The 22,547-nt window shown below is 39.8% G+C and overlaps 1 protein-coding gene across 1 annotated transcript; it reads left to right on the top strand.

The window, feature by feature from the left end:
- Window positions 1-1,681: 1,681 nt before the first annotated feature.
- On the top strand, window positions 1,682-17,872 carry GYG2 (glycogenin 2). The gene is made up of 9 exons (XM_075491913.1): window positions 1,682-1,801; window positions 7,631-7,772; window positions 9,541-9,715; window positions 10,369-10,531; window positions 11,088-11,214; window positions 12,140-12,362; window positions 13,531-13,671; window positions 15,385-15,495; window positions 17,419-17,872. Exons 1-9 carry the CDS (start codon window positions 1,795-1,797, stop codon window positions 17,578-17,580), a joined length of 1,251 nt encoding a protein of 416 aa, XP_075348028.1. The 5' UTR covers window positions 1,682-1,794; the 3' UTR covers window positions 17,581-17,872.
- Window positions 17,873-22,547: the final 4,675 nt, after the last annotated feature.

The following is a 22,547-nucleotide window of genomic DNA, read 5'->3' as shown; positions in this document are numbered from 1 at the left end:
CACATTTCCCTGGAATTTTGTTTCTGTGGGATAAGTAAAACTTGATTTCCTGTGCATTTATGTCCTTCCTTCCTTAAACACCTTGCCACCACCATAGCAATGGCATCCTCCTCTCCGGTGGACCTTTAGGATACTCCCAGTATGTCAGAGAACAAATGCTGCAGCGTGGCATGGCAACACCGATCACTTGCAAATTGTTGGAAATAAAGGTTGAAATGGTTGAGTGGTACGTGCATTTTCTTCGGTGGCACACTGTCTTAAATCGTTGTCCCCTGCTAAGTAGTTACTGATGTTCACAGAACAGCTCATTGCAAAAATGCCTCGGCTGAACCACGTCAGCCTAAAACTACCTCGCAGAGACATTGTGTGGCTGACTTAGGTACAACCGTTACCTCACTTCTAAGTTACCGGCAAAAACACGCTGTGCGAATGTATGTGCAGTTGTACATATATTTGTGAAAATATATATAGCCCTCTGAATAGCACAAACTCTCTGAAAACATTTATTTATCTGGGTGACAAGTTATCAGACTGTGTGTATCCATAGGGGTTATGATGGCTCCAGAGAAGTTAACAGGTAGACTCCCTCAACTCACGGTGAATCCGGGTTACCGTAAGCCAGGCTGGAGTCATGGTACTCGTGCTCTAAAACCTTTTTTCCACCCTCTGCAATCTTCACCGTCAAAGGCGTTGAGGTTTTCCTCAGAGGGCTCCACGGTAGAGTCTTCCCCAGCTTATCTTCCTCTGCGTTTCTGCACGGGAGCGTGCGTGGCGGGGAGGCTGTGTTGCAATCGAAGGAGCACGGGTGGCGGGACGCGGCCCACACGTTTTCTCAGCCTGCCGCCGGGACACGCCGGCCCCCGCAGGCCGCAGCTCCCCGCACCAGCGGCGGGGCCGGGCGCTGCCCGCTCCCTCCCTGCCACAGGGCTTGCTCTTCTCTTCGATGTTGGCCTCACCGGCCGCGCAGCCTCGCAGAGGCCAGCTGCCTTCGCCCGGGAGCCTAGAAACAACGGCGGGGGGTGGGGGTGAGGGGGTCCCTCTCCTTCCCCAGCGCCCCCGGGCAGCGGGCAGGCAGCCTGCCGGGCGGATGTCCCGAGAGGAGGCGCCTGAGGGAAGCTCCCTGGAGGCGCCGCTGAAACCCACAGCCCCGCCAGAGGAGCGCGCAGGGCACGGGACGGGATGGACGGGCAGGGGCGGCGAGGCTCCCCAGCCCCCGCCACGGCGGGCGCTCCGCGGGCGCCGCCGCCCGCAGCGGGCGGGCGGGCTGGGCGCTGCCGCGCGGCGGCCAATGGGGCGGGAGTGCCGCGTCGCGCCGCCAGGAGGCGCCGCGGCGCCGCCGCCGCGCGTGGGGGGCGCCGGGCGTGAGGGGCGCCGGTCGGGCGGGCGGGCCCGGGGCAGCGGGCAGGTGCGGCGTCCGTGTCAGGCGGCGGCTGCCGGGGCCGAGCTCCGGGCTCTGCCCTGCCTCGGGGGCAGGGCGGTGCAGGGGCGCACGGCGGGGCGGGGGGCGAGAGGAGAACGGCCTCCTTGCAGTACAGCCAGCGCCGGGAACGGGGGGCGGGGTGGGTCGTGCCAACCCTCCCAAATGGTCTCTGCCGCTAATGTCGTTTCTCTGCTGCTGCGCAGGAGTCCCTGCGAATATAATTCACCTACGACTGTCTTCAGCAGGAAAGAGGCTAATCCCATTTCGCGATTTACCGGGCCCGCCGCGAGCAGGCGAGGCGGCGGCAGAGGTGGGTGCCGTGGGCCTGGGCCGTGGGCCGTGCCCCTGCCCGGCTGGCCCCCGCCTGCCGCAGGATGTCCGGTGAGTACCGCGGCTCCGGCCGCCGGGCTCTGCCTGAGGGCTGTGCCTGAGGGGCTGCCGTCGCGTTTCGCAGCACCCTGCTTCGTCTGTGCTCAGCTGCCTCGGGGGGACGGCAGGGCTGCACCGGCGGCGCAGGTCGGTTCCCCCCGGGGCCTTCTCCCTTCTCCACCCCGGTGCGGGCGAGGGTCTCTGCTGCTTCGTTATCGGCGGAGTACTGTGCTGTAATTAGCAGTCTCAGATTAGGATTTAAACCGTCTGGCTGGTGGGATGAAAGAGCTAAACTCATTTATGCGTTCTGCTTGTACGTACAGATTGGCCTACTCAGGCCTCTGTGCACTTTCCTGGTGGATCTGCAGGGTGATGGACTGGGGTGGGCTCCCTCAGCCTGAAGCAGATTCAGAGAAACCTTTCCTGGGTCCCTTCTTACATAGCAGTGGTAGTCATTTGTTCAAAGTTATCCTTAAAGCCATGAAGGACTGGTTTAGGACTGGTTTAACTGCACGGGGTGGGTGCAGGTGCTGTTTCGTTTCTTGAATGTGCTCTCAAAACTGAGGAAAAAGTTGGGTGGCAGCCCCCCGAAGTTGGGTTTGTTGAACCATTGAAGGGTGTCGCAGACGTATCTCCTCGGGCATTCGGCCTGGTGGATCCTGAGTTTGAATTCATGTTTGTGGCACGTCAGCGCTGGAGGAAGATGCAGAAAGGGAGTCTGCAAATTAAAGGATTAGAGGATTGCGGTTTTGCTTGGTTTGTTTTTGTTTTGTTTTTGTTTTTTGGGTTTGTTTTTTTTTTTTGAAAGGAGGGTGGAAAGACTGGAAACATCTAACAATGTATCAAGTCCTCTGCTATCTTTAGATTGCGTAAGCAATTACTACTATTTTTTTTCAAACTGGTATGTTACTACTTTGGGACTAGTTTTGGGTGCTATGCATTATGCTTACTTGCATATTATAATATTGTTGCATTTGATTTTTCATAAAGATCATTCACTATCTGTTGAGTAACAAAACTGCAGGGTCTTGAAGCAGAATGTAACAGTTCTTAACTGAAAGATACTTAGTAAAAGCTACACAAAATGAGAAAAAAGTCCTCTTCTCTAGCCTTCCAACATAACAGTTGTAATCCTGTCTACTAAGATTCAGTATTGTTTTAATAAAGGGTAAGAGACAGTCTGGTTTTGGATCAGGCAGAACTTCATTAGACCAAGAGAAATATTGCATGCCATCAAACATCAATTTATATTCTGTTATAAAAAGGTCTGTATAAAGTGTTGGTTGTGCCACCCTCATCAGTAATGTACATGTTTCTACTGTTGGACCCAGACCGAGGAAGCATGGGAATTAAAATTGCCAGCTGTCGTTTGATTACTATGGCAAGAACTGCATCTTTGCTGAAAACTTGCATAATAACTTCTGGTGATGCTCTGACATCATTACTCGTTTTACGACATCATTACTCATTTTACCTCCTTATAACACACTACTTTTTGACTGCTTTTAAGGTTCTGGGTGTCAGCTGGAGCAGAGCTTTCTGTTCCAAGTGCTTCTGATATGGTTGTGCTAGGACAGTGAAGTGAGGAGGCCTGTAGCTTTCCTTATCTTTGCAAGTAGTCTAACACATCTTCACTGAGACATGCTTCTGGGGGAGGATGCATAGGGACCTATGTGTGGGAGGGGGAGTAACAAAATTGTTATTAGAAAATGTGATGCAAGTTAGGGCTGTGTTATGTCATTGTCACTTGGGATTTCAGAAAGGTGCTTTCGGCTCAGGTGGCACAGGTCCAGACTGCAGCCTCCCCATCCTGCAGACTGTGTCTGAAGTAGAAGGGGGGGAGTGACAAAAGAGCAACAGATGATACCAGGGAGGAATTTAAGAAAGCAATGACACAACGTTGGTTCACCTGAATGGCAGTACATAGTCGGGACCTAACCAGCCTGTTGGAGGCTTTTAGCTATTGGTTTATCTAGTCTTATTTTTATGCATAAGACAGCAATGTGTTATTTAGAATATACTTGTAGGGAAGTTGTAGCATGAGTGTCTCTGGTCTCCTATTGCAATTTTGGAGTGGGCAACTTGGCAAATTTTTGTTACTCTAGGAGCCACAGCTATAGCACATTTATCCTTTCTCTGTCAGAAGAAAGACCAAAATACGTTTAAAAAGCTATGTCTAGTGGATTATGGAAAAAAACCCCACCCTACTTAAACTTGTCTTGAAGCTGTCAGGTGGATGTGGTTCATTCAGTGCTTGTTATTATGAGTCACTCCTGATTCCCAGTGTGTACCTGGTGTTTGTTCATTCCCCCTCTCTTTTTTTCTTGAACATCAAAGTGAGCACCACCCTGTCTGCTTGCTGGTGTGGGTTCTAAGTAAGGCTTTTAGCTGCCCAATAATTGTTTTTCAGGCCTGTTGAAGAATTTTACCTCTGGCGCTGTTGTCAGAGGTACTACTGCTATGAGTAAGTAGCATAAGAAGTTGGTGATCTTGGCTAAAAAAACTCTAACAGGTTTCACATAAAATCACCCTGACTGCAGTGATTCACATTACTTTTGCTGTCTTTTCTGTGTTGCTATCTGTAGCTGCAGGTGGGTTCTAAAATAACTCACCAAAGTTATTAGCTTGAAAATCCTTGGTTTGTTCTGAGAAACTATTGTTAGGTATTAAAACTGAGGAGCTATTGCTGATGATAATGATTTCTAAATTTGCACTTCATGTGCTGTGTGGTATTCCAGACAAGAGAAATGAGCAGATGTATAAATTCATACAAAATTGTTTTAATGTGATTCTAATCATACACTTACTTGTCTCATAATTCACTGAGAGTCAGTGGTATTAGCTGTAGGGTTCCACAGCTTGAAAACAATTTGCTTGAAAACTTAATACTGTTCACACTAGGTGTTTTCCATGAAAAATCCTATTGTCATTCAGCACCAAGAATTGAAAGTTATGCATAAAGCTGCACTTGACACTTAAAAAAAAAAAAATCCTGTTTCAATGAATTTTAAATACCTCCACCCTTGGCATTCAAACTTGAAAGATCAAATCTTCTTTTGCAGCCTAAAGTCAGTGAGTGAAACCATGTGTACATTAGAGTTAATGCAGCATTGTCCTTGATTTCAATTAAGTGGGAATTTTCAGGTAAAGGGTTTACTTTCACAAGTTTATATGAAAATCTGATCCTTAGTTTTCAGTTATAAAAATAAAACATTTACTTACAGGGGCAGAGTTCCAAAGAACTTTCTAAATGAGGCAAGTCAAGTAACACTTCTTCCTGGAAAACAGAGATTAGATGAAAGAACAAGTAATGATACAATCTTTTGATTTTAAACTCCCTATGGATTAAACTCCTCCTTAATGGATTAGTGATGCCCCTGTACAATTTTAAAATATCTAGGCCATGCTTCTCTCTTTGCACCAGAAATATTTTAATATTGCATGGTTTCAGTCAATAGTTTGATTACCTATTTAATTATCTCTGTAATGATTCATGCTATTAGGTAGGCCATACTATGTATTCCACATCAGATTCTTAAAAGAGACAATTGGTTTCTTTTCTGTGTGAGATATTAGCAAGAGTTTCTTAGAAGCTGTATTTGTTTGGCACTTTGCTTCTTTGTGGTTCTGACCACAACTTTAGCCGGAGAGGTACAGGGCATGAAACTGTATGTAGGATGTGGTAATTTGCCATACCAACTTGCTGAACTATTTGATGAGTAGCTTGTGTATTTTCAGATGTATTACTTATGTAAAGATTCAGCTTCTGTAGCTAAAAGAATTTACAGAAGCAATAAGAAGATTATGTGTTTAGTTTTGTCGTTGTTCTTTAAAACAGTATTTTAAGATTTAAACTCCCACGCATTTCACAGTTTGCTTTTTTTATTAACCTACCCCCCACGTTCCTCTCAGTAGTTGTTTTATTACCTTTACTTGGCTAAAGATGCCTGTTGCCTGACACAAAAGTGCTTTTCTTTGCTGACTCTTTGTGTCTTTTAAGAATAATTTTATAGCTGAAGTAGCCTTCAGTGGTGTTTTGTTTTGTTTTTTATGTATGCTTGTATTTATTCGTTTAACCTTTTGGAAAATTGCAGTAGGAGCAGTTTACTTGCACAACTGTCCTTTTAAACCACTCCATGTAAGCAACTCCTTATGAATAAGGAGTTTTCTGGAACACCCATAACTTGCTTGAGCTGTTGTAATAATGGGAGATTTGAAAGCTCTTTTTTTCATTTGCTTCTTCTGGAAATTATGATTAAAAAGTTATTGGAGTTTGCTTAGCTGCAAACTATTAGCTAATTAACTACTTAGCTGCAAACTATAATTGCTAATCTGCAAAGTATTTTAAGTTTGGATGGATGATTCAGGTTTTTTTGGCCAAGTTTAATGCTATTGGGATTCTTCTGAGGTGCAGGGATCTGTTGCAGTGTCATCAAACGTAAGGTGTATGTGCTTGATTCAAATTCAGGTCTGGCTGGAGATGAGTGGGAGGTAGGGCAAAAAGGGGGGAAGAAGGCATCACACCAGTGGGTCTGCACTTCGCTCTGGATTTGGAGGACATGAAAAATGAAAATACTTAGTACCTGAGAGCTTGTCACAGGCACCAACCATACTTCATTGCATACCTTGATGTTAGGTTAGAGGTTTGAACTCATTCATTTTGGCAGCCTCTGGCTGAGGCAGCCATGAGGTCGTTTGTTGGGTTCTGTTCAACTAGTTCTGTGAGATTCTTTCCTTGTGTCTCTCTCAGAGCCTGGAAACTGTATGACAGGGTGTTTTTGTTGTTATTGTTTGGCTGTTTTAATTTATTTAACATAATTGCTTGTCCCTTAAGATGATGGTGGTTTTAAACAAGTAGTTCAACACAAGTATGTATTGAAGCTCTGTAGAGCTCAGTGGAATTCCCCTCATCTGTGTGACCTGCTCATCTTGTTCTGGTTAATTTTGCAGCCTAGAAAGCTGAGGTCTTCCTTCTGCTCTGAGGATGCTGTTCACCTTGCTGAATTGTAGGTTCTGGCTCTCCCCAGGAGAACCCTGATAACAGCGGTTCTGTCAGAGGGCAGAGCTGAAGAAGCAGCCCCTGGTGATACTGCCACAGGCCTGGTATCTCTACAGAATACATTCTGTCTTCTATTGTGCAGGAGCGTAGCTTGCTTGCTTTTTTATTGTAACTTTTTTCCCATGTGTTTCTTGACAATGAGAAACGTTCCTAATTTTCTTGGAGTTACTTGAGGTAGCGATCCTTAGCTTCTGGGAGGTGTACCAATCTCAGTAGCAATTTCTCTGCATTTGTTCAGCCAGCACCAGTTACTCCCGTACAAAGAGGACAGAGCAACGAAGAATGCCTGTTAGGTTGATTCAGTGAGGTCATGGAAAGAAGGACATTTCTGGCTAGTACTTAACATCCTGTTTTTTTCCTTAGCTTTTGGCACTGTAGAAACAGGAACATTTTCCTTATGTGTTGTATTATACTATGTTAGTTAAATGTAAAATCTAAATATTTACAAATCGGCTTTTTTGATTGATATTATGTATGGGCAATAAGACCTGAGGAATTATTTGTTTAAGGCTAGTCCAAAAACTTCATACCTGTTGTTATGTAAATCAAGCAAACAAAAAATAACAAAATTCAGAAACATACATTCTGCAATCATGTTCACTGGATTTTCTATTCAGTTGTGTCTTCCGGGGGAGTTTGGAAAAGAAAAGAGCTTATCGCAGGAACTGCAGGTTGTTATAAGCCGCAGCCTGTTGGTTAGCTGGAGGAGGGAGATTATAGGAACCTGCCAAAAGAGCTTATGTTAAAGCTGTAAAGTAACTCTTCTGAATATTTGCTCACAGTAACGGATCAAGCCTTTGTGACCCTTGCTACTGATGATGTGTACTGTCAAGGCGCTCTGGTTCTCGGACAGTCGTTGAGGAACCATACGACATCTAGAAAACTGGCAGTACTAATTACACCAGAGGTTTCTAGTGGGATGAGGTAAGGATTCATGTATTTTTGGAGGTTGATAATATGGAAGAATAAACAACAGCATGAAAGATTTTAATAGCATGAATAGATTTTAATGTGGATTTCACAGCATTATGTCTAGAAGTTCCCCCTCGGCTAGCAATTTCTGAGATGAGTCCCAGATAACATCCATGATAAGATTGTAAGCCTAATAAGAGTTCACTTGCCAAAAGTAGAACTTGTGGCTGGAAGTTGTCTTAAGCCAATAATTGGGAACGTAAGCTGAAAGTTTAGGAACTAAGGTTTTAGTGTCTTGCTTTTGAGCTGAAATAAAGGCACTACTGTTTTTTTCCCCAAGTGTTTCTCTTTTAGAAAGAGCAAGATATGTAACCACCTGTGACATCAGAACTCTCCAAAAACCTTAGCGGCTCAGTTTCAGATGACTAATCTTCTTAAAATATTGATGCATGGCTATCATGATGAGAAATTAATTTATTTTTGCTGATTTTTTTTAATCACATTCCACTGATTTTTTTTTAATCACATGGGTTGTGATTCTACAGGCACTACAGAATTCCATGTACAGGAATCTCATTAGATCTGTTGAACTCAAGCCCTGTTATTTGGAGGACTGTGTGTCTTATTAAAAGGAACATGACATGCCATAGCTACTTAAACTCTTAGTTCAGCTATGGCTTAGGAAGTGTGCAAGCTCCTGGTTTCTGTATGCCATGTGAAAGTATTTGCAGTGCATCTGGCTCAAGAAACATATTTTCCCATTTTTGCTGTGATTAGATGTACAGAAATCTGTTTTTACAGGTTTTTTAAAGTACGAATTTTGTCAGAACACCATAACCTTCCTGAGAGAATACTGTATACATTTGACACCTTGGTAGATACTAAGTCCATCAGTTTTTTCATCCCTATTCAGTGGGGGGAAAAAACCTTTATAATATGTTTTTTTAATCAAGGGTAGCATTTAAAAATGTCCATCACTGAACTATGCTTCTAAAAATCTGTACCTACTCTTAATTATTTCCCAGTTAATTTCTGTCCCTTGAAGATCAGTCAAGCAAAAGCTGATGACTCTGAAATCTGGATAATCAGCACAGGCTTTTCTTTTTCTGTGTTTGTATGACATCCAGGATTTTGTAGTTAATAGTGTAATGTAAATATATAAGCTGTGTTTAAAAGACTTTTTTCTTGTGTCTTGAAGGAAAATTACCTACTTTGGTATCACCTATAAAATTCTCATGAAAGATATGCATAGAAAAAAGAAGTCTTCCTTAAAGTCTCATTTGAGATGATTTGTAGTAGTGAGCAAGTATATATTGCCTGTTTTAAAAGGTGCAGTTTTGAAGCTGCATTTACTTGGGTGTAATAGGTGCAAATGACTGCGCCGACAGTGTATGCCGCATCCTGTGCAATGCACAGGGAACACAGTATGGTGCTGTTCTTCAGAGACAATTGTGCAGGATGGAAGCTGCTTTAATTTCTGTTGGTGTTTCTATAGGAGACTAAGTAACTAAAATAAGGATTGGTTTCTCCTTCATACAGCACCTGTTGCTTTTGAGATGTGCTGGCCCTGTAGTGGAAGAGGCGAAGAGTGGATAGCTGCCACTTCAGCAGACTGCTTACAAGGACTTTTCACTTTTGACTTCTCATTCTAACCAATCAATCTAGCCTTTGTTATTGTCATAAAAAATGTTGTGCTGTGTGTCACTGTTTTCATGCCAGAAGTGAACTCTGATGAACCTCTCTAAATTCCCCTCTTTCTTTCCACTGCTTGCTCTGGTAGGTCTGTCCTCCGCAGTGTATTTGATGAAGTAATCGAAGTGGATGCGCTTGACAGTGCTGACTCAGTCCGTTTGGCTCTCATGCAGAGGCCAGAACTAGGTGTAACCTTCACTAAGCTTCACTGTTGGACTCTTACTCATTATAGCAAATGTGTCTTCATGGATGCAGACACCTTGGTGAGTAGACAGGGAGCTATGGAAATGTTTGTGTCTGTCTTAAAGAGCTACTTTTGAGTGTGGGATGCTTTCTCGTCAGGCAGCCTACTGGCCTATAAAGTGACCAGATTTGCTGGTGGTCACAAGGTCGCAGGAGCTCCACCTGGCATGTTTTGGCAATGCTTACAGTTTTGCTTGCTGCATAGAAGTAAATGCTGTTTTAAGAGTAGCTTCGGGACTGTCCTCAAAAGATATCACAAACACACTCTATGCAAATGGGCTTCTGACAGATGTTTAAAATAGATCTCTGTCATATACTTTCATTTGGACTTATTCTGGTTAGGAAGGCAAGCCAGTTTTAAAATGGAGGTATGTTATGGTATGTTAAAATATTTAAAGAGACCTTCTGAAGGGTTTCTGAGGCTCATGAAGTAATTTCACAGGGTTTCTGCTTTTATCAGAGAAATCATAGAGAACCACAATTAATGTTACCTTATTATATTAAAAATAAAGGTCCTGACCCCTAGCATATTTTGCATTGCCACTGCTTTTATGCTCTGCAAGCTATATACTTGGCCAAACTAGCAATTTACTCCATTGGTACTGATTTAGCTACTCATGTTCTAGAAAAACATTTACTCTAACAGTTTTTCATTTTTCCTACTGTCTCTAAGGTGCTTTGCAATGTTGATGAATTGTTTGATCGAGAAGAGTTTTCAGCAGCTCCTGATTCTGGCTGGCCTGACTGCTTTAATAGTGGTGTATTTGTGTTCCGACCTTCTTTGAAAACTTACAACCTGCTGCTCCGGTTTGCTGCTGAACATGGCAGCTTTGATGGTAAGGGGCAAAGTGTAAGGGATGAAGTGCAAGACATTAGATTCCTTCTCAGTAAGCTGTTTTTCCATAGCTTCCATGCTATCTGACAGAATGGAGGAAGGCAGTTCTCTTTACGTAATTGTGCCCCCACAAAAATTTAAGGTGCAGACCTTTGCCTCTTACACTGTACTCAAGACCCATTGACTTATTGTGGACTGTGCTTCCCAGAAAAGTGCAATGAAGGGACATTGTGCCTGAGTCTTGCTCAGTAAGTTTTAATTTTGCTGTCTGGTTTAGGAGAGAGAAATACAGCTGATCTTCAGTCTTCTGCTCTGAGGGAGACCAAAACCCTTTCCTACTCCTTTCTTCATATATTACAATAGGACTCCATTTACAGTGAACTTGCATCGGAGTGGATCAGGTATTATTCACTTGTACCTGCTCACGTGGCCATATTGTCAAGTCCAAGTTGCAGTCCCATGAACACACCAGTCTCACTCCCATCCTTGGACATGAAATTTTGACGTAAATTTGAGTGTACCATAATTATGGTAAAATTATTTTCTATATTCTTTAGGAGGTGATCAAGGCTTGTTGAATAGCTTCTTCAGCAACTGGGCAACGGCAGATATTGGCAAACACTTACCTTTTCTCTATAACTTAAGCAGCAGCGCTGTATACACCTACGTTCCTGCTTTCAATCAGTACGTAGTAATACTTCTGACTGACTGTAAACCTCTGTGGTTTGTTAACAAACATTCTATTATAAGAGAGAATAATAATGGCATATTCTGTTGGTTATAAATTACAGTAGTTACAAATGATGTTATGTAAAAATCATGCAGTAGAAGTTTAAATGCAATATGAATGTCTTGCATCTGGACACAGAGAGAGTCCCAGAGTTGTCTACATTGTCTCATATGTTGTTTCAGAAAAGCTTTTCTCATGTTTGAAAAGATGTAGATTACTTTAGCATTAGGTTCTCACAGCTTTACTTTGAAAGTTGTTCCCTTCTTTTCCAGTCAGTTCTATGGGAAACAATTTTTTTTTTAATTATTATTTTTTTAAACCATTTCTTAGGTGGTTCTGTGAAAGAAAATTTGTGCTAGTAATTATATGACTTCAGACAATGCAGTTAGAGAAACTTTTTTGGCAGAAGGCAAGTTGGATTTAGGGTGTCATGAATTACTGTTCCAGTTGCACAAAACACTCTTACTGAAAGGTTAACTTAGGACGATGTATTTATTAGTAATTTTTAATATGGGATCAGTAATAACCAATTTTGTTGTTCAATGTTTGAAGTGGTATTTATTTGTTTTGTGAACAGAGTATGCAGGAGGACTGGAAATGTTACTGCATGAGCCTGTCATTTTCCTTCATGAACTTTTCTACTAGAATCAGCAGCTGGAAGCAAATGGCAATGCAGCCTTTTGTTTTCTGTATGCTAAATGAGATACCTTAAACTAACAAGATGGAAAAAAAATTTAATATATATACTCATATTGAATGTGTTGCTGTTGCAAAATGTCGAAATTACTTCATCAGTGACAGTAAGCATGTTTCTGTAGCAGTTTATATAGGCTAAAAATATATATTTAATGTATAGACCTGTATGTTTAATCTGCACAGTTTTGGAAGAGATGCCAAAGTTGTTCACTTCTTGGGAGCAACAAAGCCCTGGAACTACAAATACAACCTTCAAACAAAGAGAGTTATGCAGGATGGCACCACGTCTGGATCTTTTCATCAGCTGTCATTTCTTGCCCTCTGGTGGAATATATACAGTGCCAGTATTTTGCCTTTGTTAGAAAAACTTCAGAAGATGGAAGAATCAGAATCTGAGGAATGCAAGGTAACTAATAAGGAGTTAGTGGGAATACACTGGAATCAGAAGAAAAATTCTGAAAATTATGTGTTTGCTAGAGGAAGGAATTACATGAAGAAACATAGTATCTGTTGATTGGTAGTAGCAGTGATTGCTTCTAGAAGCATCTAAACTAGCAGTTTAGGAAGGATTTTTAGTACTATTGGCTTTCCAAAGATTCTCCCAGCCCCCTTCTTAATTGATGAAGAGTTTTTATGGGAATGTATGTGTATAGATTTTGCAAATCAAACACAAAGTATGGTACAAATTAGCCAGAGAAGGTGATAAACTGGCTATGAAACAAACAGACTTTAGACTTTTTGAAGCTAAGTTGATGTAGACCATCAAACTAGCCCTTGAACTATAGTAAAATTTACCTTTTCAGAACTGCATTATAACTTGTTTTATGAGGGTGATAACAAATAAGTCAGATTTGCAAAGGCAGTGTTAATTACATTTAGGATGTTATATTCAGTACTTGTATGTCATCAAGCATTTACTGAGCTCTTTACACTTTTTTTTTTTTCCAAAGGAAGTGCTGCAATGTATGGTTTCTGTGAACAGAACAAAAAAATCTGTTGATAAATAGATGATTTCTTGGAGACCAGCAGCATAAAGTAATGAGTAGGAGAAGTATGATTTTTAATTTTGTGTCCAGACATGATAATTTAGATCACTTTTACCCATATGTAAATATTTTATTAATTTTTTTAAATATTAGACTATTACCATAATTGAACTAATTGCATAGTCCCATACAATCAGTTGGACAATTACCATCAAAGCCCCAGAGAGGAATTTGGTTTGGTAACCTCATGACAAATTGGAAAGCAGAGGAAGGAATGGGTAGTTTTTGATCTCATACTTTAACATGCTTTTATTTTTAATAAATTGTGCAGTAAAGAAATATATCAGCCACGGTAACATGAAGGTGGAACTACCTGGGAGATTTTACCTCCTGATGATGCTGGCATACTCATGAGTGCAAAAATCTAAATTGCAACATGCTCTGAATCTGGGACCACAAACTTTTTTGAATTTATTAACTTATTCCTTTAATGCTGAGATCACTGTAAGGAAGTGAAACTGTTATAAATAAGATATTAATTTCCTGCAAAATTACATTTCAGTGGTGAGATGTTCTTGTTTTTGTTAGCACACTTTCAATGGAGTTGAAATTACACTGAAAAAGGTCAGTCCTTCTGTGGCCAATTCACTGCAAATGCCTGTGCTTCCGGAGCAGACATATGAAATATATCCCACAGCATGTTCACCTGAGGAACTCACTTCCAAAGCTGTAAGTATGCTGTATATTACTATATACAGTAACAAAGCAAAATGATACAATAAAATGAGATTTTTTTTTTTTAATTATGCTTCTCATCTGGGAGATTATATCGTCTTCAATTTAGCTGTAGCTATTGAATTTTCTTGCTAGCATCAGAAATAGTCTAAAGGGTATTGTCTTTAATCTTTAGTCATGCATGCATGATGTGTCTGGAGGTTGAAAGAGTTTGCATTGAATTTTATGAAGAGATTGCTTATTGAAAATTGTTAGGTACTTAATAAGTGTAATATAAAAAAATTCTGTACCAAAGTAATCTTTTTTATATTAATACTCTTGTGAATTAATATATTTAAAACAAGAATCCTTTCTATCACTCCTCTGTAGAAATTATTTTTTTTTTCCAGAAGTGTTGACTCGGAAAACTGTTCTCCAAATTTCTGTGATTTGGGCAACAAGGAGTGTCTTAAAAGAATCCACTGATTAACATTCCAGGGGTCCTGGTTCTTTTGTCACTCTTCTTGTATTTGGGTGTTTCTGTTGCACTGACTCCCCTTATTTTATGCAGGAATTAAGTTGGACATAATAGCAGAATGTTTCTGCAGGTGTAAGTCATTACCTGTTGTATGGTAACCCATGCTACAGCAAGGTACAACTGGGAGAAAATAAAATTAATGTTCTAATGTCATCTGCTATTGTAACTTGTGGACTACTCTCTAGTAAGGTGAAGACAGTTTTTATTATGTTCAGTGCTTCGTCCCTTTAGACTTATAGTTACTCCATAAAGTAAAACTGTAGTCTTCCTTCCTTTCTTTTCCACCCTGAGTATGGAGGGCGAGAAGGAAAATTGCAAACCTTCCAGCTCTATAATTTAAGAATAATTTATTTGCAAAGGACATGTTATCTTGTGTGCCTCATGCATCTGACTCCATTGGAAGTGCTCAAACCAAACAGGGATACATTTTCAAGGTGTTTGTTTGGGGTAAAAAAGTCATGATGTTCACTTATAATGTGTAATTGAAATTTAAGTTTTTTATTTTTTTAGGATTGGTTTATCAGAAGATCATATTAATTAAAAATTAATAGCCTGATTCTCTTCTTACTTAGGAACGCCATCATTCCACTTTTTGTTGCGTAGCTTCAGTAGTCTTTTGGGATTGTTTTGGTTTTGGTGGAAGAGACTTCAGAATGGGGTCTGTCTACTCATTTATGTTTTGGTATCTGGCAAAGGCAAATATTTGGGGCAGTATTTTTTGGGCAATATATTTTACCACTGTTTTGGACTTCATTGTTCTGTTCTCATTCTATACATGTAAAAAGCTCATGAGTTATAGAGCAAGCTATTATCCTAAAATGAGATTTTTCTCGTTGAAGTTTGGCCACATGAGTGGTAGGCATCAACTGTATGGTAGCTTTCCAGGCTGTTTCTCTAGTCACTGAAGAATGACAGCCACTCTTGAACCTATTTTAGGATGAGATGAGCTGCCCTCTGGAGCTACTTATCCTAGATTGATTACAGTAGGAGCTTAGATTCAGTGCCATTTTGATAGCTAAAGCTGGGTGAGATGAATTTTGTCCTTGGTGATAAATGTGTTTCGTTCCTTTTCCTCCCATCCCCTGCTTTTCCCTACCCCAAGACTGAAATCGATTTGTATTGTATGAATTCTCATAAGGAAACTATGAAAAAAATATTCTCCTAATAAAACCTCAGTGGCTGTATTTTAGCAACCTGTATGTGAAGTTGAACAAAGCGGTTCTAAAGTCCATCTCTCTGAGCCTGACAGACCTCCAGAACAACTTGTATTTCATCCTGCGTTTCAGGAAACCTCAGAACTGGTACATGTAGCTTTCTGCATTGTACATCTGTTGATAATTGCATGCATGTCTTTGCTGCCAACATAATTTTGAGAAATCTCAACTAATTATGATGCAATGTGCAAATAAATTCTCGATCTTTTAGCTATGTAGTTCCTTAACTGCTTCCAATACTGCAGTATGATCCCTTTCTATCAGTTATACTTCTAGTTTTTAGATGTATATTTTCCTGTGCTAGCCCCTAAGTAATAAATGCATGGTGTTAATTTTAGCTCTGCAATACTAATACAAGCAAAGCTGTTCAGTCTTTTTTGTTCTGTTTTTTTTTTTTTTTTTTTTAACCTGCTGAAGTGATGTTTCCAAGCAAGTGGAAAATGAATGTACAGTGAGTCAGGCATGAAGCCTAAGCTACCAGGCTTTCCTTTGTGATCTTGCACTGCATTTGTCTGTGGGCAGTGTGATGGCAGTGCCAGACTTGGCATTGATGGGGGTGACAGACTGTCAAGGAGTTGTTTCTTGTAAGGTACACAACACAGCCATTTTCCTAATGAGGCCTTTTGTATGGCTGTGAAGCACTACAGTGAAATACTTTAAGACTGAGAAACAAAACTGTAGGTGAAACTGTAGCTCCTGTGCAGCCAGGGGTGTTTGGGCCCTAGATAAAATTCTTCATTTCTAAAAACATGATGACTCCTGTCTTGTTGTTAATGGCATCCAAAACTGTTGATAAGGCTTGCCAATGGTAAAGAAAGGAGTCTTCATGCATAACTGCAGTTATGTGTATACAAAGCCTGAAAATTAAATACCAAGTATTGTTGCATATTTGCATATTTAAGGAGCAAGCATGCTCTTCACAATATTTATTCATGTTTAAAGTCATTACAGAGTGGGACCCAGGTGGGGATACATATGGAAGGATGCAGTTGCCTAAGCATACAGTGTCATGTTAGCTGCTTGAAATACCTTACCTGGTCTGCAGGTGCAGGTCTTGCGTGAGTCCTGTGCCTTATCTGCCCCAAATAGGCAGATGTAATGGATATTCCAGGGCATTTAGGCAGTTTAAGCCACTGATTCCTGCTGATTAAGTTCTATTCTGAAACATTTTTATATTGAATTTGTGAGGGCTTCACTGGAAGGCCATTATGGTTGATTTCAATTTTGGTTATAGCATGAGATGAGTTCTTTGCCTTAGAGTTTCTTGGAGTAGTACTGAAAGCAGGTTTTCAGTAGCTGCCTTGATGAGTCCCTGTTATATTTAATCTTTATTATGGGTTATAATTGTTGGGATGTTCCAGTTTTACTGGCATTGGTCAATCATGGACACAGTTACTCTTTTATGTGCATGAAATGATCACTAACAATGTGTCTTGCATTTGTGCACCTATGATAACTTGATCTTGAACCAGGATTCACAATTTTGGACCATCATTCAAAATGAACTAGTTATTGGTATAATGAATAGTGTCAAACTTTTGAATTAATTTATATGGGCAATGTGTCTGACATCTGCTAAATAATACTGATCTCACTGGAGATCAGATAAAACAAATGACCAAAAATTCTAGGAACTTATGTTCACGTGAAAGCCTGTTGAAGACAAAATTTGCACAGATACCTGGTTACACTTTATTGTAGGAGATATTCTACTCTAAACAGGTGGTATTTGTAATATTCTCATGGTGGTGTTGCTGAGTATGCCAAGGTCTGAGTTAAGACAACTAAAATAAATGTTTGGCATGTTCAAAGATGCTATGACAAGTAGTAAAAGCACGGGGAAATGAGATCACATTATCAAAACAAGAATGAATGTTTGAATACTGTTTGTTGTATTGTTTTAACTGGGACTGTACAAAGCACAAGTTTGACATTTAAGGTTTAACTTCACAGCACTGAAATGAGAACAACCAAGTGACTGTTTTCCCACTGTTCTGCTTCTTCCCACAGAACGAGGTCACACATTCTGTTTCAGAGCTGTCTATTCACTTCAAACCAGAAGAACCAAGTCCAGAAGATGAACGGAGAAAATGGGAGGAAGGGTGTATGGACTATATGGGGAAAGATGCTTTTGAACATATCAAAAAGAAATTGGATGCTTTTTTACATTAAGATGGAATATAGTTTAATGGCCATCATGATCTGCGTTTCCTCTGTAAATGCAATCCTTGAATGCTTGGCTATCTCCATAGTTTATCTGACACCAAAGTTAGAGGTAGATATAGATCCTCATATATTTTGAGGGAAGATAACAGATACAGACTCTTGTTTTATAACTGTTAAGTGTGCCTCATCTTTATTGTTATGTGTGTCTCATCTTCATTGTTCTCCCATAGTGCCTTCTGAAGTATAATGAATGACACCCTCTGAATTCGAACTCCCATATTTATCACTCTTTCCTGCTCCTCCCCACAGCGTTCTGCAGAAAGAGTTGCGAGCATGAAACACGTTGGAACTTGAGATTATTTCAAAAGTACTTTTACCTTTTAGAAGATGCTATAAAACTATTTAAATGAAAACCTTGCCCTTGAAACCAAGTTAACACTTTCAAGGGCGACCGTAGCATAGACTTCAATATGAGAAAAAAGTGAGGAGGTGAAATCCTGGCCTCATAGGAGTCTGCAACAAAACTTTTTAATTTAAGTATACTTAGGCTTAGAGGAAATTCAGACTTTGTCTGAGATCACTAGTGGATGTTCTCCCTATTTATAGGAAGCTGCTCAGCTTCATCACCAGTGAGTGATGAAGAGTGGTGTAAAACTCTTAAGATAGACTGATAATATATGTTAACCTTTTATATTGTTGCTATAGGATACAGTTGTTTTTTTAAATATTGTTAGCTTTACTTGCATATTCAGAGTTGCGTAGTCAGAAGAAGAAATGCTGACACTATGGTGTAAACCTTCTGGTGCTTTATATCAATTTGTTTACAGTACTTCAAACTGCAGTTGACAAAGGCGTTCTTCTCATTTAGCATGGATGCACCATATTGCAGGCAGTTTGAGTGCAACGGAAAACACAATTGGCACTTGTTTTAGTAAACAGGCCCTTTGAAGATCTTTTAAACAATAGCTGTGTGTGGGAACTAATAAATCTGTGAGTGTAGTTCCAGAAAAATCTACCGATGAGACTCCATTATATTAAGTATACTTATGAGGGATTGCTTTGTGAATTTGGATATTTAAAGTTGACTAAACTCAGCAAGTTTGTCTTAACAAACAAGGAAGAAGAAACACTTTGAAAGAAAGAAGCTTGACAGGCATGCTAATATGATAACAGATTTGACAGTTATTCATAACGCCACTCAATATTAGAATAAGGATTCTGCAGTGCTGATGTAGGACTTGAAACACATTTCAGTTGTAATATGTCACCAGTTTTGGTACAGATATACCTAATGAAATAACCTGGGAGTTCTGTTTAAAAAGCAATGATGTAACGTTATGCATCAGACAGATTGCCATAGATGCTAGCGGAGAAAAAGGCAGGGTAGGAGGGAAGGAATTTTTGTTTCTTTTTCCTTCATCAAAAAGGATGGGGGGGGCGGGGAATAACTTGCACAAATTAGGAAAGGAACAAAAGAGTCAAAAGGTCCCTTAATGGAAGAAAAATTATCTTTGAGTATTTTAGAATTACTTTCTAATATTCACAATAGTGGATTTGCTTTTACTTTTGTGGGGTATTTCTAATTTTATCTAGTTGTTTATTTCTCATTTATTCTAAGCATTCTTAAAGGAGTGCTTTGGTGGGTCTGCTGAATTCAAGCTTCTAGTTCAAGTTAGATGTTTAGGGTCTCTGAAGTCAGAGAGAGAGATGTCCAGAAGGTGATTCTTCTCAATTTCTCTGTTGATCATAAAGGGACCCTCGATAGCCTGCCTCTCCTGGGTAGGTAACCTTCGCATGTTGACACAGGTAGGTACGTTCTACCTCTTGCTGTGTGTGGCCCAGTGCAGCACTATGCGGAGATTACAGCAGCTGCAGTGTACTCTTACTCGTGTGGCATTTGATCTGCTGATTATCCCTCTTTCTTAGTGAACTTGTGCACTTCTGAGAAAGTTCTCTGTTTTACAAGCATCATTGCTAATATAATTCAAACAGTTTTTGAGGACTATATGTAGTCAACAACGCGAACTCATGCTTCATGCAGCTGTACTTTTTAAAGTAACTACTAGATCTTACTAGGCACATTAATTAGATTATGGGAGAAAAATTACTGATGTGAAATCAGTAACTGAAAGGTTTTAAAATAGTCATATGAATGTAGTAAAAGGAGCTGTCATGGAATACATTTGAAAGTGCTGATATGTAAAATGGTACTGTGTGTGGATTATACCATGTTTTGCAAAGAAATGTAGTACATTAATGTCATGAAAATAAAATCAAAATGGAAAGGACATACGAAGTCATGTGCTTATCAGATGATGCAGAGTTACAGGTTGGTTGTGTTGTGCCAGGGAGTATTATTTGTGACTGACTAGTTACTTTAATATGTTTTTTTAATTTTATTAAATAGCTTTTGAGACATTAGCTCTACCTGCTGAGCAGAATTAAAAGATGTGAGTTGTAATTATTTCTACAGACATACATAATTACAAGCTTTAGGATGTCTTGAATTAGCACAACAGTAGTTGGTTTATTGTATTTCATGGAAAAGTACAGCTGTGGTTAAAAAGCCTGCCCGAGCTTTTGTGTACTGTCTTCACATAAAAAATGTTGAACTAGTCACAAGTACTGTAGTGTTGTAGTGGATTCTAGCACGGTACTGTTGTCACCAGAGTGTGAGAAGGGAGTATCTTGTGAGTGAATGCAGAATTTGCAAGTGCTGTGCTTTGGGCAGCATTCTTTGCTCTTACAGACATCATTCTGAAATCTTGGGGCCAAAAGCAGGTCTGGGGGGGTGTTACAGGCAGCGTGTTGCCATGAAGCACAGGGTTGAGGTTTGCTAAGTCAAAACATGACTTGGAAAAAAAACTTAGCGAGCTTCACCTAGAATTTCTTCCATGTTAAAGTGTGGTATAGCCCCAGGTATTTTTGGGGTAAAGAAAGTTAAGAAATGTAGGCTTTTTGGCAGCACCATTCCTCCCTAAACAAGGCATATTTTAACTTTGGCAGTTTGGAAGGCACTGTAGAATAATAACCTCAATGAAATGCAAAGGGAAAAAAATGGCATGGTAAAATGAGAACCACCGAAGATCTTTTACCAGCTGGTCTGTGCGTGTATGTGATCGAGAGTTTTGTCAGTATTGTTTAAGCCCTAGTGACCTGAGAAGCAGCTGTAAAGATTTTGAAAGGCCAGACTCCGACCTATTGCTGTGTGGCAGAGTCTGTATTTAAAGAGGACATCTTGCTTTTAAAACAAAACATGCTGATTCTTCTTCTGTCATGCTTAGAGTTATTTGCAGCTAGACTTAGAGAGTAATTTTATTTGCCATACAACAATTTTATTGGATGCTCTTCATGTGTAAACAGGAGATAGTGTGGGTGTGCCACAAGGAAAATTCTTGAAAACTTTAGACATGTGGGTTAATGCACTTTCCTAGCCTAGAGGAAAAGGAGATTGTTGTTCTTGAAATATCACTTTATTTACTGCCTGGTGTCTTGTGAGGACCTTTCCAATTGGGTTGTTCTTGGGAAGGAAGAAGTTTTCTTTGTCCCTCTAGTTCAGTCAGCTCACATCAGTTGTTTTGTAAGGCTGGTATTTGAAAAAATGCTTAGTTATTTTTTTACCTTGATTTTTCTGTCCATGAATGGGAGGCTGGGTTAGTAGCAGGTGGCTTGATACATTTGCACTCTCCTGAAAATGTCTGCTTGTTCAACAGAAACAAGTCTGCAGCATGCCTATTTATTCCATAATGGGTCTGAGTCTGTTGTTTTGCTGATCTAAACTGTTTTGCTTCATATGACTTTGAAAATAACATGATATGGGCCTGTTTTAGTGGACATCTCTAATATTTTTACCTTTGTGTAAAGGTATTTAGGTCAGCCTGTGGAAAAAATGTTTGATTGCTTTTTCCCCCCAGTTTTGTCTTCATTGTTTTTGGATTTTATTTCTGTGGTGTGTTTTTTGTTTTTTTGGTTTTGTTTTTTTTTTAAATCAGCCCTATAAATGAGATTAAATGCGTAGCAGTCGATTCTTCAATAGCCTTCAAAAATACACGTCAGTTAATACTAGTCATTGAAATAGTCTGCATTTTCAGTATATTGGTTGTAAAACACTTCAGCTGAAAATCTGTTCATCCTAAATTGGCTGGCTCATAAATAATAGTTTCTTTGGTGCTGACAGTTAAAAGGGGTGACACTCAAGCAATATGTTGTATCCTGGTATAAACTTCCAACTTGTAATAACAGCATAGCATAATTATAGCAAAGTTAGTTAAAAAAAAATACAATGGTATATAATTGTCTTTAAGCATTATAAAAACTAACTGTTAGAAGACTGACAATGATATACTATGAATAAAGGAAAAAATACAGTTGCAAAAAATACAGTTCCTGAATTTTACTTTGTTGTCAGAACCCTTTCAACGTCAACAAACTGGAGGGAAAAAAATTAAAATTCCAAGAGAGCCAGCCTCTGACTTGTGATTATTTTAATGCTTTTCTCACTTCAGGATGGCATGACGTTAACTGCCTTGGAAAAGTGTTTGTTCTCTTTTACGGTACTGTGCAGGGTTCTGAACTGTGATAAATATAGGTGATTTTCCTTTTTTTTTAAATAGGTGATTTACCAGAAACAGGTGATTTATTTTAGAATGGTGATTTTCAAAGTCTTCTCATAGTATTAAATACTTGGAACAAAACTGATTGCATGTTATGGGTGGGTGCCTGTTTTATGTTTTGTTTACTTTAAAGACATTTTTTTTAAACCTCCTTAAATTCTTTGTGTTTCCAAACCTTTCACTTACAGCTTTTAGACAAATGGCAGAACAGAAGCCAGGGGCGTTTGGAACCTGCAATATCCCCATTTATCTCAGATATGTGGGGTTGGGGTTTTTTTCTATTTTTTCTTGCTTTCAAAAAATCTTAGTAATGCAGTAGTACAGTAATTCAAAGAAAAAATAGGTTTTTAATACATTTGA

This window comes from Mycteria americana, chromosome 1 (assembly GCF_035582795.1).
Source record: "Mycteria americana isolate JAX WOST 10 ecotype Jacksonville Zoo and Gardens chromosome 1, USCA_MyAme_1.0, whole genome shotgun sequence".
Classification (NCBI taxonomy): Eukaryota; Metazoa; Chordata; class Aves; order Ciconiiformes; family Ciconiidae; genus Mycteria; species Mycteria americana.
This window is presented reverse-complemented; position numbering and strand designations above follow the sequence as displayed.

What these genes read in the sequence shown, in the direction of transcription:
- GYG2 (XM_075491913.1), top strand. An exon ending in GAGGTTTCTAGTGGGATGAG is followed by an intron (nt 7,773 to 9,540) that starts GTAAGGATTCAT and finishes TTGCTCTGGTAG; the next exon opens with GTCTGTCCTCCGCAGTGTAT. An exon ending in TACGTTCCTGCTTTCAATCA is followed by an intron (nt 11,215 to 12,139) that starts GTACGTAGTAAT and finishes TAATCTGCACAG; the next exon opens with TTTTGGAAGAGATGCCAAAG.